Below are 18,474 nucleotides of genomic sequence, written 5' to 3'. Positions count from 1 at the left end.
CTTGTTTCTCCCTGTTCGAATCTATAGAGGAACTTGTACCTTAGTTGAACGTAGAAAAGGATCGGAAAAATGATGGATGTTCGACATGGGAGATGAATTTTGTAAAACCCGAGATTTTTTTTTGGCAATTAAAATGAATAAATGATGAACTTTATCTGCATCTATGACATGAGTGCAATTTCTTGTTTTTCTTGAAAATCTTGAATTTCTTGATTTCAAATTATTATGAAATTAAGTCTCAAGTTATGAAGAACATTGCAAAATTAATTGTAAAATTTAAAATATGTAGACTAAAGAAGAAAGTAAATGATTTGTATATGTTTAGATTATGGATATTGGATTTGGATCTACATCCTAGCATTCGGGTCCAATATGGATTTGAAAATTAAATTCGGTTAGATATAATCCATGACATTTGAATCTAATTTGGGGGTGGATTGGATATAACTCAGGATATTTGGTTCTAATCTCATTGGATTGGACCCATAGGGTCAGACACTCAAAATAACATCATTATTGTTTCAAGTTTTTTTTGGCCAATCGGTGATTCACCTATTAAATTGATGTTCCTAATTTTTGAGGGCATCAAAATCGACTATCTATACGCCTAAATTGGTGTTGATTTGAGCGTTTTGTCATTGACCGAAGTTCATGCATAACTGTAGGTCGAAAATCAACGTTTTGCAACATCCACTAAATTTTTTTGTCAATTCGTGTATGTACGATTAAATCTAAGACCATCACGATGATCTACGTTTCGAGGGCTATCAAATCGACTATTTAAACGTCAAATTCTGATGAGTCTTTGGGTTTGTAGGCCTCCCAGAAGGTTACCATATTACTGGAGCTCAAGCCAAGGTAAGAAGTCCCCACTCTTCTTTTTTACCTTAATTAATTTTGAAATCTAATGAGTTAAGACCCATAATTTATTTTTTTTATTTTATTAATAAAAAAAATTAATAGATATTAACCTCTTATATTAGAGATGAGACTTTTGTCAAAGCCCATCTATAAATATCTCCTTAAAATTTATTTTGATTTGAAGTAAAATGGTTTGTACAAGTATGAGAGGTTTTGGAGTTTCACTATTTGTTTTTTAACAATTACTATCTTATATTGTTTACTGTTTTTTGCTCTTAACCTGTTGGTTAGGCACAATTATGATGCAAATATTTATGTTATTATGTTGCAATGCCATAATTTCTCTTTTTTAAAATAATAATTCATTTTTGAATATTTATGTGTGAAGCAGGGTCCAACGCTTCACTCACTTTTTAGCTTTTAACAACACTGGGTGTTCCACCAACAGATAACATTATGCATCCATAGATGCTCAACTGCAAAGTGGTTTTTCGAAAGTCCAATTTTGTTTACAGTCAACTCTCAAAATAAAAGGGATGAATGTAAGGGATAGTGATTGTAAAACCCGCGTTTAAAAAAAAAAAAAATTATCATACCCGGGCCGGGTCGGGTCCGGACCCGACCCGGGCCTGCCTGCGATAGGGTTTTAAGATAACCCGACGCAGGAAGAGGATTTTAAATCCACTTCCCGAGCGCCGCCCCCCCCCCCCCCCCCCCCCACCGCGCCTTCTGCCCGATAGGGAAACCCATCGGGGTTTCCCCTTTTGTCGCCCCTCCCGAGCTCTTTAAGAGCATTGCGGGAGGGGAGGAACGATGCCCCGCCCCCCTTCTCGTTCCCTGCAGGCGGCAACCACGACCGACGCCTCCTCCTTCCCTGCGCACGCCGTCGATCGCCAGCCACCTCGCCTCCCAGGTACGCCACTTCTTCTCCTCCCTCTTCTCTTCCTCACCCCCCTCTCCGTCACCAAGCCGGGAGGCCGACAGGCGGCTCACAGCCCCTGCCGCGGCCTCCTACCTTCCCTGTGCCCATCGGGGGCCCGACAGGTGGCCTATGGGCCCCTGTCGTCCCCTCTTCCCTCTGGGGGTGTGCCGGAGTGCCGGCAGGGGACCAATGGCCCCTGCGACACCCCCTCACCCCTATGGGTGATAGGGAAACCGACGGAAGGTCGGTTGCCCTCCCTGTCACCCCCGCCTCGGTCTCTCTTTTTCTGGCAGGGGTCAGTCCCCCTGCCACCCCTAGATCACCTGTAAGGCAGGGGCAATGCCCTTGCCGCTTCATGTTTCCCGGCAGGCAGGGGCTCGCCCTGCTGCCTCTGGTGTTTTGGCGCGCAGGGGTAGTGCCCCTGCCGCCTTCCTATCTCGGTTGGCAGGGGCAATGCCCCTGTCGCCCTTTGTTTTGTTGGGCTGGCAGGGACTCACCCCCCTGCCGCCTCTTGGCTTCTGGGAGGGCAGGGGATAACCCCCCTGCTGCCCCTTGATTCTCTGCACGCAGGGGGCTTGTCCCTCTGTCACCCCCCCGTCCCGAGCTCTCTCCCTCTCTCTGTCGGCAGGGGCTGGGCCCTGCCTCCTTGTTGCTGTCGGCAGGGGCTAGCCCTGCCGTCTCGTGGCTGTCGACAGGGGCTGCCTCCCTTGCCGCATCGATGCTGTCGGCAGGGGCTGGTCCCCTGTCGTCTCGTGTTGTCGGCAGGGGCTGGCCCCCCTGCCGTTTCATGGCTGTCGGCAGGGGCTCATCCCTTGCTGTTTTGTTGCGGTTGGCAGGGGCTCAGCCCCCGCTGCCTCACTGCTGTCGGCAGGGGCTCAGCCCCTGCCGCCTCGCTGCTGTCGGCAGGGGTAGGCCCCCTGCCGCCTCGTTGCTGTCCGCAGGGGCTGACCCCCTGCTGCCTCGCTGTTTTTGACAGTGGCTCATTCCCTGTCGCCCTGTTGTCGTCGGTGCCGCCATCGCCTAATTCTACCCTTGCCCCGTTGCACCATTAATTATATTAACATAATTGAATATTTAACACTCTTGCATATTTACGCAACAGGTCCCGATCGTGCTCCGCTGCTCAACCCTCGTATTATCCTCACGCGTAGGCGTACGCCGCTGCACGACATCCCAAGGTAGGGTAAAGTCGCACAAAGGGCAATTGATGAACGTATTTAAGTTGAAATAATTAAGATGCCCATGCTAGATATGCTTAGATTTATATTGCTTCTGCGTTGCATATTTTCTTGTCTGCATATTTATGAGTCGATGTATGATTTTACTCTTTGAGTATTAATTTGCGTATTTGCTTTTGTGGTTGAAGGTGGTTTCGTACTTTTTGCAATACTTATGCCCTTAATTGCTTGCATATATGCTTGCCTGTTCGTTCCTATGGGTCGATGTACAATTTCATTCTTCGATCATTATTTTGCATAAGTTGATTATGAGTTGAGGTGTGGTTTCGTATTTCTTGAAATACATATGCCCTTAATTGCTTGCATATATGCTTGCCTGTTCGTTCCTATGGGTCGATGTACAATTTCATTCTTCGATCATTATTTTGCATAAGTTGATTATGAGTTGAGGTGTGGTTTTGTATTTCTTGAAATACATATGCCCTTGTTTGCTTGCATCCATTTTTGCCTGCACGTTTCCTTTGAGTGAGGTACGACTTTGTGTCTCGTGTATTACTTATGACCTTATGTGTTTGCCTGTCTAAGTGGTCAATATATGGTTTTGGTACCTCGTGTATTACTTATGTGCTTTTCCCTCGATGTGCGGCATCGCAAGTCGAGAGTTGATTGTTGACATGTTATAACCTGCATATGCTCACACTCATGGTAAATATGTACTTACATAAATGTAGTCTTGTGCCAATCCTGTTATCACTTGTTTTCAAAACACTAGAAGTTGCACTTGTGCGCTATAGTTCTTTTAAAAGAGGGTTTCCTCCTGCGAACCCAGTGCTCTTCAAATGGCACAACTTTTGCAAAGTTAAGTTTTAATCCTCGCAGGATTTCGAAGTTGCATTTGAGTCCTCCCAAGTCCGCACACTTGGGAGAAATATTTTATAACCCCGATTCGAGTTGCGACCCAATTCGAATAACCCCGATCAGGGGCATGAGCATATGAATGAGTGGGGTTCTATTGAAGGACCCATTCTTTATTTATCAATCTAGTGTCACATGTCGATACTAAGATAAATTTTGGATGCGAGTTTGATAGTGTTGTGCCTTGCGTGAATGACTTAATGTGGCAGCATTATGACTTTTAAGGATGAATCATGTCAAATGAGCACTCCTTTATTCTTTGGATTGTTATGAAGTTGGGTGTTCCTTTTGAGAAGCCCACACACCTCCCTGGTTCAGTATAGCGTACTTTTAGACATGCACAACATGTTAAGTACTTTGTTGATCGGACGAGAGATCCGAGATGACCTTGCATCATGAAATATGAAAAATGTTGAATTGAATTCAAGACTTATCTTGCCAGGATGTGTTGTATTAATTCTTTTGCAGATAAGATCTGTTGGGGTTTCTTTTGTGGAACCATTTCCCTTTCATCGTAGTCGTACTTTTGACAAGTACGACCGTACTTTTTGACAAGTACGTCTTCTTACGTTGCGATGATTGGGTAAGTAGGTTGTGGCAACCTCGATGAGTGCAAATAACAAAATGTTGTGATCACCTAAATAAGTGATGTTTTCGCCTTCACCGGCAAGATACTCGAGTTGGTCGAAAGACCAGAGTATGTAGAATGGGTCTTCAGTTAACTACCTCTGATGTACTCATTCGAATCGCTGACTTCTGTCAGGAGAGAGGACAGGAAGGTACAAAACTTCGATGGACAGGCCATTAATGGCAGTTACGAGCAAAAGACTCGGCTTCCCCAGTCATCGAAGTTAGGGGAATGAGACTACCGTAATTATCCTAGGTGGTAGCTCTCCATGTTTGGGATGCATCCATTGTTTATGCTGCTTCGGGGATTTCTCTCTTGGTCACCGACCGTTCCCTTAGGTGCGGACTCAGTCAGCTATTCGGGTTATCATAAAATACATAGCATAATAAACCCCCGGATCAGTCTAGGCTGTTTCTAGAGTCGTGCCTTGTGCGTACCCGCTTGGCCAGTTAATATCGAAACATAATTTAAATCCGATCACACAATGTGTTCAGTTATGCACGTATGAAAGTTATAGGGTACAACATGTTCAATACTTATGGAATTGTGTGTGTGGTTCATGAAGCATTGTATTTTGCTAGTTAACTTTCTTGTGCAGTGCTTTGCTTGTAATAGTTAGCTTACTTGTGCCAGTAAAATGCTAGTAATAATTTTAGCATTATGCTCATGATAGTTTGCTCTATGACTCTGCTGAAAGCAAATTGCTATTTAATTGCCTGTCTACTTGACATATTAAATTATTCTGCTTAATTATGTTCTATATTGTTCTGTCTGTGCACCTACCAGTTTTTAGTGAAACTGACCCATTTTATGGGCAGGTTTTGGATAGGTGATACAGTCTGCGATGGCACGATGGCGTGATGAGGTCAAGATAGAGTTCTTTCCCTGACGTTTCGCTCCTTAGGACATGTTGGTAAATTTGGTATAAAGTGTATTTCAAAATTTCTCTTTTATTAAACCGTGAGTTAATAAAACTGTTTTAGTAAGCTTCTTCTTGGTTTCAACAAACGAATTCTCAATTATTGAAACTTCGTTTCTAAACCATTTGATTTCAATGGTTGTGCGAGATTTGACAAAATGAAAGTTTACGCTGTAATGTGCTCAAGGTCCATTGACTTGTGGTTTTAAAAATATCATTTTCCGCTGAAGTATTATTTAAACTCTGATTATTGTATGATTTCAAAGCTTTCTAAACTTTTCTAAAAAGTTACAAGTCCTGGATTTTTGGGGCGTTACAGTGATGATGCTACCAACTACTTGGGGTCGGTTTGCAAACGCTCCTAAATAGCTAATTTGGAATGCGGAAGCGATTTGATTTCAAATAAAGATGTAATTTTGAAAACAAGTTTAGATTTGATGGGTGAGTACAAATCAGATCGAGTATATGCAGTTTCCTCATACTATATATATATGATGCGACCTTCAGCAAAACACTCCGAACTATATCCTCCAATTCCCACCAAATGCCAAGAATCAAAATAAAATGCACTTCAATAATCACTTAATCAAATATGACGATCACACGATGATCAAACACTTTCAGCAAACCAAACACACACAAACGATTAAAAAGATTCACGATTTGAGGCCACAACAGATCCAAACGGATCGGTTCAGCTGGTCTCATATATGGTAACCCAATGCGCAGTACACACGTATAGAAGTGAATTTGTTGGGGTCATGTCTAGACCCAACAAATTGAACGTCTGTCCTGTGTGCACAACACACTAACTGGCTTAGAAACACAGGCAACACAATCGAGAGTGCTGCAAACGGATGTAGCGATTCCCAGGGAAAAAACGCTATCAGCGGTTTTCTCTGCTATATCGATTTTCAGAAATGAAAATAAAGCAGTGCAATACTATGCAGTTCAGCCAAATTTATCCAGAATAAATTCTTTTCACGATTCTTAAACCTTTAACATGATCAGGAAAATATAACTGAATCAGCAACAATTGATAGATCATTTTTCAGATTCTCACTAGCAAACACATGCAACAAACTCAGCAGGAAATTACTTTCAGCAAACAACTATGATGAGGTTTATATGAGATTCAAACTTTAAGTTCAGGAAATTGGTAGAAACCTTCACGATTCACAAAAGGATCTCCAAACATAAAAACATACGTAGTTATGATATAGTTATATTTAACGACAACAATTTGCAAAATTTCAGCACAAAAGAGATTAAACTAGAACAATTTTAAGTATTCAAACGATGTGGAAGAATGGTAGCAGCGACACTCTAGATTTAGCTTAGCCACCACCACGGTTCAGCTGGGGGTTCTTGAACAACAGCACAAACAAGATCAAATGACGACTTTGTTGGGCAGCACCCTTGACATTGAACAGGTTCTGCAACGACTTGATTCACGCCCAACGCTGGTCCGCTGAACTAGAGATTTTTTTTTTTCCAGCAAGAGGCAAAAAAACCCTACACCATTTTCTGGAAGCCTTTTAAAGGGGAATAATGATAGCACTTGGTTCTCATTGTGCTCTTGGGAGGTCACCTTCTAAGATGCCAATGAGAGATCGTGATTTGAATTTCTTGTCTATTTCTTCTCTTGGCTGGCCAATGGAGAATCACCAAGAATGACAAGAAGGCTCAAGTTGGGCGGCACCTCTAAAGGCCTCTAAATGGGTTTGAGATGAGGTGGTTTGCTCATAGTTGGTCACTTAAATGACCACTTCACTCAAAACCCAATCACTATCATCCACATGACATGTGGTTCTTCATACAAAAAATAGATCAAGATTCTGGATCAAAATAAAAAACCTACCCAATAAACCCACTACAACCTCTAGTACTCGAAAGAAATCCTACTCGATACTAAAACTATGCGAATCTATAAGATCCGGCTCTTACCAAGAAATAAAAATGCAAATGTTTTGTGTGGTTTCAAAAATCACAAAAGTAGAACCAACTATCAAAATAGATTTTCTGAGATGTACAGAACAAAAATATCAGAAAATAAATATATGTAAAATGGCAAAATTACCCTTAAGATCCGTTTGGACCCAAATGGGTCGAATTTGGCTTGGATCTTCTTGAGTATGTTTTCCCATATCGGGTTGTCAACGGTGAATCATCCTCCAACTCCTCACATATGTTGGGATGATCTGAATGCTTTGTATCAGATAGTAGTTTTTTCTGCTGAACATAAAATTGTATGGTGATGGATGGCTATTCATTTTGAAGCTGTGCAGAAACCTTGCAGTCAGATTAAGAACGATGATGGTAATTTTCAATTTGTATGCTTATTATGTTTCAAGAATTAGGTTTGTTATTTATGTTGTTTGTTCTTGTAAGAAAGAACTATTGCTTGCATATCTTTGCTTGGTTGGGCTTGTTACAGAGAATTCCAGTCAAGAACTAACGGATGGTTGATGGTTACAGGTTTTATATCATGCATCTAGAAGACAGGGAGTTGAAGTTTTCATCTATAACTCATCATGCAAGTGTAACTCAGTGCCTGGGCAGTATTGCTGGTGAAGAATGGTACCTGGGCCTTGCTAAGGCTTCTATCATGAATAAGGATGAGATCAATGATAAAGTGAGGATGGAACACTTACAACGATCTAAATGTGGGCACTATTATATACCTCCTGTTCCTGATGAAGTATGTGTCTTCAGGATATCTGGACCTAAGTTTCTGAAACTAAATAAGGGGACATGGCATGCTGGCCCTTTGTTCAAGGCAAAGACGATGTATTTTTATAATCTGGAGCTGAGCAATACTAATGTGAGAACCTTTCTCTCATTCAATTTCATTTTTTTCTGTTTTCTTAGCAAAATTGGCTATTGTCACCGATCTACATATTTGTAGTGAGTATTAAATGTTTTATGTTATAGTGGGTGCTTAAGTCAATTTGTTTGCTTATACACCTAGAGTATTTTATAGCAAATATAGCATGAATTTTAGATAAACACAGAATATAGCAGGTTTTACATGGTTGACTGGGACATCAGATATTGTGAGCCTTTGTGGAGACTCCATTTTCTTCCTTTTCTGCTCCTCTTTTTAAGTTTTCTCCTTTCCTTCCATTGACCTAACAATCCAAGGATTGGCAAACCATCCATATTATAGTCTACCAAAAATGACGTTATCTTCATTTTCTTTTATGTTTTGTGATATGTTTATTTGAAAAAGGTAATTTATTATGAGAAACCAAAAAACATAGCCTTTTTTGTTCAATTTTTATTATCACCAAAACATTTTGAAAATATCATTTCGTGAGCAAATTTTCTAATTCTCGATCCATCGGGAGGGCTCCCTCTTTCATTCTCCCTCCCTTCCGATCATCGCTCTCTATCCCTCCCTCTTCGTCCTTCCCACTCTCCCCTTCCTCCTTCCCCCTTCTTCCTTCTCCTCGTCCTTCTCCCCCTTTCCTCCTTTGCTCTTTTCCTCCTGCTCCTTTTTCCCCTTCCTCTTCTATCGCCGCCTCTGAAATATCTCATGATTTTTTGCTTAATTTAAAATTTAATAAACGTTATCTTTATTAAATAAATATATTTTAGTATTAAATTGATTTAATATATAATATTATGCATATGTGGTTAATGAGATTTGGATCTAGATATGGATCGTGGACCCTTTGGGTTAAGATCCAAGATCCATTTGAGGTAGGATGGATTCAGATATGGATCTTGGATCCTTTGGGTCAAGATCCAATATCCAATTATAGTGGAATTGTAATATCGTGTATTTTCCATGAGTTTTAAAATTGATAAATATATTTTTAAATTATATATTTAATTAAAGTGCTAAAATCATGAGAAAATATATCATTTTATAGGTGACGTCAACTAGGTCTGGGCGTGGCCCAGAGCCACACTAACAAGACTTAGTTGAGCCAATTATACTTTGAGAATTTTTTCATTTTTAACCTTGAAATTCAAGCGAAAATCGAGCAAAATTCAGGTATTAATACCGTTAGATGTGCCTCGGAATACTGATTGCATTGGCAGCCTATTTGTCCAAAATCGGATTACAGTTGACTCGAAAATTGCATTTTTTAAAAATGACTTGCCTCTATTTTTGACTTTTTCTGGATTGGATCGTACTGGATTCGCTCCGTTTGATCCAAGTTAATATGGATCTGGACCCAATACAAGATCCATATTAGATAGGACATGGACCCAATCCAAGATCCATATTAACTAAGATCTGGTCTAGGTAGTATCTGTAAAAGTATCTTCAACAAGATACTAATAACAATATTCTTGCAAACAAATGCGTACACATACGCACAACAAAAACACTTGTGCACAAAAAGCACAACACAAACTCACAAATGCGCAAAAGCATACCCAAGAGTCATAAGATTGAAAAGGAGCTTGAGATATAATCCCAAAAGCTTAAAGAATACACAAGGGGAGAGCCCCTTTAAATAGAGGAGGTGGAGTCCTTGGAGAGGCTCCACCTCTAGCCGTTGGACCCCCTTCCAACGGTCACAAATGTGACCGTTGGAAGGGGCCCAACCACTAGATGGTGGGCCCCTCCAAGGTGCTTTCCACCTTTTACAAAAAGAAACAAAAATAAAAATGAAAAAGAATAAAAAAGAATTACAAAAACATATTCTGAAAAGAATATGTTGCAAAAAGACTAAACTACCCTTACGACTAAACAATTGGAAATATATATTTTATATATATAATAAGTAGATACATATATATATTAATATATATATGTATTACCTTATATATAAAATATATATATTACATTGCATGATTAGATTACATAATTTAACATCCCCCCTCAAACTTAGGGCAGGATGACTGAGAGTTTGCTAAGAAAGAAGTTGAAGCGCGGAGCACACAAAGCTTTGGTGAAGAAATCCGCCAACTGATATTTTGACATGACATATGGAAGGTCAATGACTCCTTTGAGGTACGTCTCACGAACATAGTGACAATCCATCTCTATGTGTTTGGTCCGCTCATGAAAAGTGTGATTCTTAGCAATATAAATTGCACTTTTGTTGTCACAGCATAGCTTGGTAGGTCCTTCGATTGTGATCCCCATATCTTCCAGCAATTGATGAATTCATACAATTTTCATGGTAGTAGTTGCCATGACACGATATTCGGCTTCAGTTGATGATAAAGATACTTTTTGCTACTTCTTGCATCTCCATGAAATCAGCGAATCTCCTAAGAACACACAAAAACCAGTGGTGCAGTGACAATTATTGGGTCACCTCCCTAATTAGAGTCAGTATATGCAATTAACTTTAAATCAGACAAAGAGGATAGAAAAACTCTCTTGTTTAGAGTACCCTTAATGTAACTTACGACTCGTAAGATAACACTCATGTGGACGGATGTTGGTGCATGTTAAAACTGACTTGCAATATGTACTGCATGAGAGATATCTGGTCTGATAATACTCAGATACATCAATGATCCTACAAGCTGTCTGTAGGGAGTAGGATCTAAAAGAGAAACACCGTCATCAATCTTCATTTTAGTTCTCACTATGGCAGGAGTTTCACAAACCTTTTCATCTGTAATACCTGACCTGTTGATGCAGCCTTCAAGGGGCTGTGATAAGATCAATGAAGACTCAGTCTGTGATGCGCACTCCAGTTCCTGCGTAACTCTGATGAAAGTTGGGCAGGCACACTTGAATATAATAGGATGCTGAACAGACTTAAGGAAAACAATAAATCTCACCCAAATGGTGAGTAGAAACTGATTTTATTAAATACTCGATGTCCCTGGCAGACTGATGAATAACAAGTGAATAAAGAATGAAAAGAACTACGAACTTTAATGAAAGAAAACAAATGCAAAGGGAGACGAAAACAAGGCTGCTGAGGACAAGAAAAAGAAGCTGTCGTTATTCTCCAAAAACTATCCCACGCAGCCCTAGGATGTGCTTTTTAAGGATGGTTAATGGATCCGGGTCCGGACCCGGACCTGGACCCAGATCCGAACCCGAGAAGGCCTCAATTCTGGTCTGGATCAGTGCTGAGCCGGGTCTTCCCTTTCCTGGAGTAGGTGCGCGTTATCTTCCGGCATCGAGTCAACTCACCTGGGGTCGGACCCTGCTGCTGGGTCCGATCGTCCATTCCCACTGGTGGATCGGGTTCTCTGGCCGTGCCAGGGTCACCTGGTACTGGTACCGCCTGCTCTGCATCATTTTCCCCTGGTTGGGAAGAAGTCGGCTCCGACGACTTGTTGTCTCCACAGTAAGCATATAGATCAGACACATTGAAAATTGGGGAAATGTTCCAATCGGGAGGCAGTTCTATAAGGTAGGCATTCGTCCCTAAACGTCGTAGGACCTGGAAGGGACCATATTTCTTAGGACTCAGTTTATTATAGGTGCCCACGGGAAAACGCTCAGGACGCAGGTAGAACCAAACAAGCTGACCGACTTGAAACTGAATGTCGCGACGACCTTGGTCAACGAAGGCTTTGTACGCTTCGTAACTCTCGATGAGTTTGTCCCGGACTTGCCTATGTATATCACGCATGTATTCAACAGCATCAAAGGCGTCTGGGGCGGGGTCAGGGAGACTGGACACTGGAGCTAGATCGACGACATGAGTGGGCGACCGACCATAAACCACTTGAAAAGGAGACTTACCTGTGGACCTATTGATGGAACTATTATACGCAAACTCGGCTTGAGGCAAGACTAGATCCCAGGTTTTAACATTTTCCCCTACTAGGCTCCTTAACAAGCTTCCTAAGGTGCGGTTCACAACTTCGGTTTGACCATCGGTTTGGGGGTGGTACGCACTACTGAACTGAAGCTTGGTCTTCAACAAAGCCCATAACGATTTCCAAAAATGGTTCATAAAACGCGTGTCACGATCAGAAGTGATTGTGTGGGGTAACCCATGGAAGCGAGCGACGTCCTTGAAATAATAGGACGCTACTAAAGAGGCATCGGTTGTTCGCTTACACGGGACGAAAATAGCCATTTTGGAGAACCGATCAACAACGACAAAAATTGAATCAAAACGACGTGGCGTCCTTGGGAGGCCCACGATAAAATTCATGGATACGTGCTCCCACGGCCGTTCAGGAATGGGTAATGGAGTATACAGACCACTGTTTTGACGATGACCCTTGGACACTTGACACACATGACACCCTTGGATGAACTTGACAACATCTTTGCGCATTTTAGGCCAAAAGTATCGTTCATCTAACAGAGCGAACGTCTTATCATGCCCTGCTAACCCTCCTTCATGTAATTCAGAAATCAACTGAAGCCTAAGGGAGAAATCAGGCACACATAATTTGTTCCCACGGAAGAGGTAACCATTATGAATACTAAAACGGGGGTCGAGGGTGCGATCTGAAGAGATGCACCTCTCCCAGAATTGTTGAAAATCCGGGTCCGTGGGATATAATTCTTTGCACTGTTCGAACCCAACGACCTGCACTGACATAGTCATCAGGAGGCTGTTCTTCCTGCTAAGAGCGTCAGCCACCTTGTTGAGGGTACCCGATTGATGGCGAATTGAAAAGGTGTACTCTTGCAAGAAACTGACCCACTTAGCATGACGAGCACTCAACTTCTTTTGACTATTCAGATACTTCAATGCCTTATGGTCCGTGTACAAGACAAATTCCTTATAAATGAGATAATGTCTCCAATAACGAAGGGCTTGTACAACTGCATAAAACTCAACATCATACGTGGAATACTGACACCTGACATGCGTCAGCTTCTCACTAAAGAAGGCAACAGGTCTGCGATTCTGACTCAAGACTGCGCCAATTCCCACCTTGGAGGCGTCGCACTCAACCTCGAAGACTGCACTAAAATCAGGAAGGGCTAAGACAGGGGCACTAGTCATTTTCTCTTTGATGATAAAAAAGGCTTTTTCCGCAGCAGGCGTCCACTGGAAACTAGTACCCTTGAGGCACTCCGTGATGGGGGCCATGAGGGTGCTGAAATTTCTCACGAAACGTCGGTAAAAAGTGGCCAATCCGTGAAAACTACGGATCTCTCCAATAGTCTTTGGGACAGGCCAATCGACAATCGCGCGAACCTTCGCGGGGTCTGCCTTAACTCCATCAGATGACATAATGAAGCCTAGGAAAACAACACTGGACGTCATAAACTCACACTTCTTCGCATTGACATACATTTTTTCTCTCCTTAAAATCTCTAAGACCTGACGCAGGTGACTCAAATGGTCAGACACAGATGAACTATAAATCAAAATATCATCGAAATATACCACGACAAACTTCCCTATACAAGGACGTAGCACTTGGGTCATCATATTCATGAAAGTACTTGGGGCATTGGATAACCCAAACGGCATGACTAACCACTCGTACAACCCATCACGTGTCTTGAATGCCGTCTTCCACTCATCCCCTTCTCGGATACGAATCTGGTGATACCCACTTTTTAAATCGATTTTGGAGAAAATGGAAGCACCAACCAACATATCAAACATATCATCCAATCGAGGGATGGGAAAACGGTATTTGACAGTTATGCGGTTTATGGCTCGACTATCCACACACATGCGCATGGACCCATCCTTCTTAGGGGTGAGCAGGGCGGGTACTGCGCAAGGGCTCACACTTTCACGAATAAAGCCCTTTTGCAGTAACTCCTGGACCTGCCTTAATAACTCGGCATGCTCGGAGGGGTTCATATGATACGCGGGGAGATTGGGAAGACTCGACCCTGACACAAAATCAATAGCATGCTGCACGACACACATGGAAGGAAGACCATCTGGAAGGTCATCTGGCATAATGTCGCTAAACTCTTCAATAAGGGGTTTGATGTCCGTAGGAACTGGTAACGACGTACTCACTGAGGGTTTAGCCACTACAGCATAACAATAACCATCCTCCTGACATTGGTTCAAGAAAGACCGGTAGGATAGTCCGGCCAGTCGGGGAACTCGCTCAGGCTTATCTACCGTGGGAAATCCCGTCTCCTTGATGGGGAGAAGGATTATCTTATGACCTTTAAAGATGAACGAGTACGTGTTCCTACGGCCATCATGAATGGTTTTGCGATCAAACTGCCAAGGACGTCCCAACAGGATGTGACATGCACTCATAGGGGCCACATCACACCATACCTCGTCGTGGTAGTGTTCCCCCATGGAGAATCTGACTAAACAACGCTGGGTGATGGGAACCTCATTTCCTTTTTTGAACCACACCATCTTGTAGGGGTGAGACAGTTTCTCGGTTCCCAGGTTCAAGGTAGACACAACGCTCTCGGACACCATGTTCTCACAAGCACCAGTGTCGATAATAACATCACATGCGTGACCCTCACAGTTGCATCGGGTTCTAAAGATGTTGTTCCGTAACCATTCGGCAGGGGTCGACTCACGGGGTGCGGTCAGGACATGACGGATGGATAATAGATTATCGACATTGCCGTCGAACTCTACGACTTCTCTCTCATCCTCATCCTCGCCCAAGGACTCACTCTCACTCTCGGATGCTGACTCCACAATACCTTCGACGAGATGGGTGTTTTTGGCCACAGTGGGACACCTAGACGCGACATGCCCTAGCTCCTGACACCTAAAACAACGGATGGTAGACTCACTAGGTTTGGTTTTAGACCGGGTATTGAATGCGGGTCTGGACGGATCAGGTTTGCTAAATTCTGCTCTAGGGGTAGACTTTGAGTCCTCCTTCCTAGGGGAGATCGCTCCCCTGGTTGGAAAACTCGACTTGTGTCGACTCGACTGGTCACTACGGGAGGTCCTATATTCCTGCCTCCGTTTCAACTTTTCCTCGACGTTCATGGCATAACTGCTGGCCTGATCTAATGTCTCAACCGTGATACAACTGAAGTCGTCAGAAATAACAGGACGGAGACCAGAGACGTACCTCGTGACCTGTTGGCGGGCAGTTTCCTCGATCTGCACCCGTAGAGAAAGACGATGGAACTCGGCAGTGTACTCCGCCACAGTACGAGTGCCCTGACGCAGGGTTAGATACTCCTTATAAGCTCTCTCAGCGTGATCCGAAGGCACGAATTTTGATTGCATCCGTCTTTGCATCTCCTCCCACGACTGTACGCGCCCTAGCCTGTGCCGCTCCCTCGATCGCTGCAACTCCACCCACCATGTCTGTGCTAACCCTGTAACGACCCCAATTCATCCACTTTGAAAATGCGGATTTTTTTTTTCTATAACAGTGCGGAAAACTTCCCAGAGACCCGGGGTCCTCACAGTTCCAATTCCAACTGGATAGCCATAAACCACAAAAGAACTTGCAATTAACATCCATAAACTAACCATTACCTTTATTCATGAATTAAAAACTAATCTAAAAAATAAAGTGTCTGACTCAAGTAACCACTGATGACAATAAGCAAATAACAAGAACACTAGACTGAAAAACCAAAATAAAGAGCCACTCTGTCCACAAAGAAGACTATCAAAACCCGTTGTGACTCTCGCGCCCTCGCAGTAGCTGTCGACTTCACTGATCAACTGTTCCTGCGAAAAACCAATGAAGTAGGGTGTCAGAATCGAAATCCTGAGCACAACTACTTCTTAATGAAACAAGTGAGATAAGAGTCAAGATGAGATATCATGCAACAATTAATGGAAATACATACAAGACAGTTTATAGCAATTGAGAATTTATTCATGTAAAAATCATAAATGCTAAGCACGCAAGGACAGTAAAGCAGTAGCATCTACTAAAATTTCAGCATGCAACAAGAATTAAACATTCAACACCTACCCTCATGTATTGAGTAAGGAAACCATTAAAGTATGCATGATCTAATGCATAACAGGAAAAATGCATGTTTTTTTTGTGCAATGCATGAATCCTTTTATTATCTTCCATTAAGTCTTTTGTTTCCTTATGCATGCCCTATTAAATGCATACAACTTTAAGTTTCTCTTTTTAATTACCGTTGCCCGCGGATACACCAAACGGGTACAAACCCCGAGGTTAAGTTAGGTTCCCAGGGTAGCTTAGCACACAATTTATATTTTATTACTGGGTTCCAACTTAGCCCTCGACCGAATCACCTTCGGAACATTAGACCTCCACATCTAATGTCGGGGACACAAGGGACACCCCACGCCCACAAGTGCCACTTTCTTGGTACCAAAAACAACTGTGTCAAACACACCACTCCCGGGTAAAGTGGCGGACTCTCCCTAAAACCGTGGCCAGGAGAAGGAACCTCAATATCGGGTTCAGGGGACCAAAATAAGCACACGGAGTTTTGTATCCTCACAGTCTCCCCAAGACCGGATTTCTAGGATCCTCATTCTCCAGATGGGTGATCCCAGAAGGTATATTACACTGTGCTTTGTTATTACTTTTTAATTAATTTCTTAAGTTTTGCAACATCATATGCAAAAAGAAAGACAAAAGCTCGCATCTACCTCGTGAGAGCCATCACAGGACTCCGGCCTGTGGAAACATATAGAACAGTGCAACAAAGCTGAAATATTTATAAAGCATGATCTTTGAAATGCATTGAAATGAATAAGGGAAAATATTCCCACAGCTCGGGTTTACCAAACCCTCGATGATTCATTTTGATCACCGGAACACTAATGCAGGAATCACAATCATATGTAATGTAACAACACACATCAAGTACATTAATGAGTAAACATGTTCCAACAGTCATGTACACCACCTTAACTCCTAACACAAAGAAAAATGAGACTGTAGGTACATAATTCATGCTCAAGATTTATCAGGCATCAAATGATTAGAATTCTTAACTTTATCAATCACGTAACCAGGCCCTGTTTTCATATGCTAACAACCTATGTTACTAACATGGCATGGTTCCCAGCATAAGAGAAGTTCTGAAATTAGCAGCTCAGCCCAGCCGACCCTATCGGCTGGGTGCGACAGCATAGACACAGGCCCATACAGGGGCTGTGTATGCTGTCCGAAAACGCACCAAAAGGGATGCCATATGCTAATATCCCTGTTTACATATATACATATATATATATATATATATATATATATATATATATATATATATATATATATATATATATATATATATATATATATGTATATATATACAGACAGACCTATATATGTATATGTATGCGAAAAGACTGGACCCAGCCCAGCCGATCCCATTGGCTGGGTCTGGCAGCATATTCACAGGTCCAGTATGGACCTGTGTATGCTGTCAAAACGACAGCCTATCCTATTTCGAAAACCACCATTGAATTACTTTATATGTATATCTCTTTTTGAAATCACTAGGTACAATCCCTTTTTGTCTCAGGTTTTCCTAAATGCCCAGCTGGTTAAGCTTTAACAATTGCTAAGCAAGGATCACAAATTCAATACCATAATTAATTTCTAAGACATATCAGAATTAAACTATGGATGAATTATCATCTCATTCTAACCATTCAAGTTCAAATAAAAGATGCCTATTAACATGATAATTTTGATGCAAAACTTTATTAAATAATATCAACGTTATTCTGACCATTCAAGTTCAATTAAAAGATATCTATCAACATGATAATGCTGATGCAAAACTTCATTAATCAATATCAACTTATTCTAACCATTCCAATTAAAATAAGAATGCCTATCAGCTTGATAAATCTGATGCCAATTTCATTAAACAATATCAACTTATTCTAACCATTCAAATTAAAATGAGAATGCCTATCAGCTTGATAAATCTGATGCCAATTTCATTAAACAATATCAACTTATTCTAACCATTCAAATTAAAATAAGAATGCCTATCAGCTTGATAAATCTGATGCCAATTTTATTAAACAATATCAACTTGTTCTAACCATTCAAATTAAAATAAGAATGCCTATCAGCTTGATAAATCTGATGCCAATTTCATTAAACAATATCAACTTATTCTAATCATTCAAATTAAAATGAGAATGCCTATCAGCTTGATAAATCTGATGCCAATTTCATTAAACAATATCAACTTATTCTAACCATTCAAATTAAAATAAGAATGCCTATCAGCTTGATA

The 18,474-nt window shown here is 41.7% G+C and overlaps 1 protein-coding gene across 3 annotated transcripts in view; it reads left to right on the top strand.

The window, feature by feature from the left end:
• Window positions 1-18,474, top strand: part of LOC149823503 (uncharacterized) — a 130,663-nt gene that overhangs the window by 48,394 nt on the left and 63,795 nt on the right. For all 3 annotated transcript variants that reach the window (XR_016434772.1, XM_090018888.1, XM_090018887.1), the window contains exon 2: window positions 7,902-8,247. Coding sequence is in view for 2 of the 3 variants with exons in the window: in XM_090018888.1 (XP_089875014.1) it covers window positions 7,902-8,247 (346 nt within the window). In the remaining variant the exon portion in view is untranslated. The remainder of the gene's footprint in view (window positions 1-7,901; window positions 8,248-18,474) is intronic.

The sequence above is a fragment of the Nuphar pumila genome, chromosome 10 (assembly GCF_984573655.1).
Source record: "Nuphar pumila chromosome 10, dmNupPumi1.hap1.1, whole genome shotgun sequence".
Lineage (NCBI taxonomy): Eukaryota > Viridiplantae > Streptophyta > Magnoliopsida > Nymphaeales > Nymphaeaceae > Nuphar > Nuphar pumila.
This window is presented reverse-complemented; position numbering and strand designations above follow the sequence as displayed.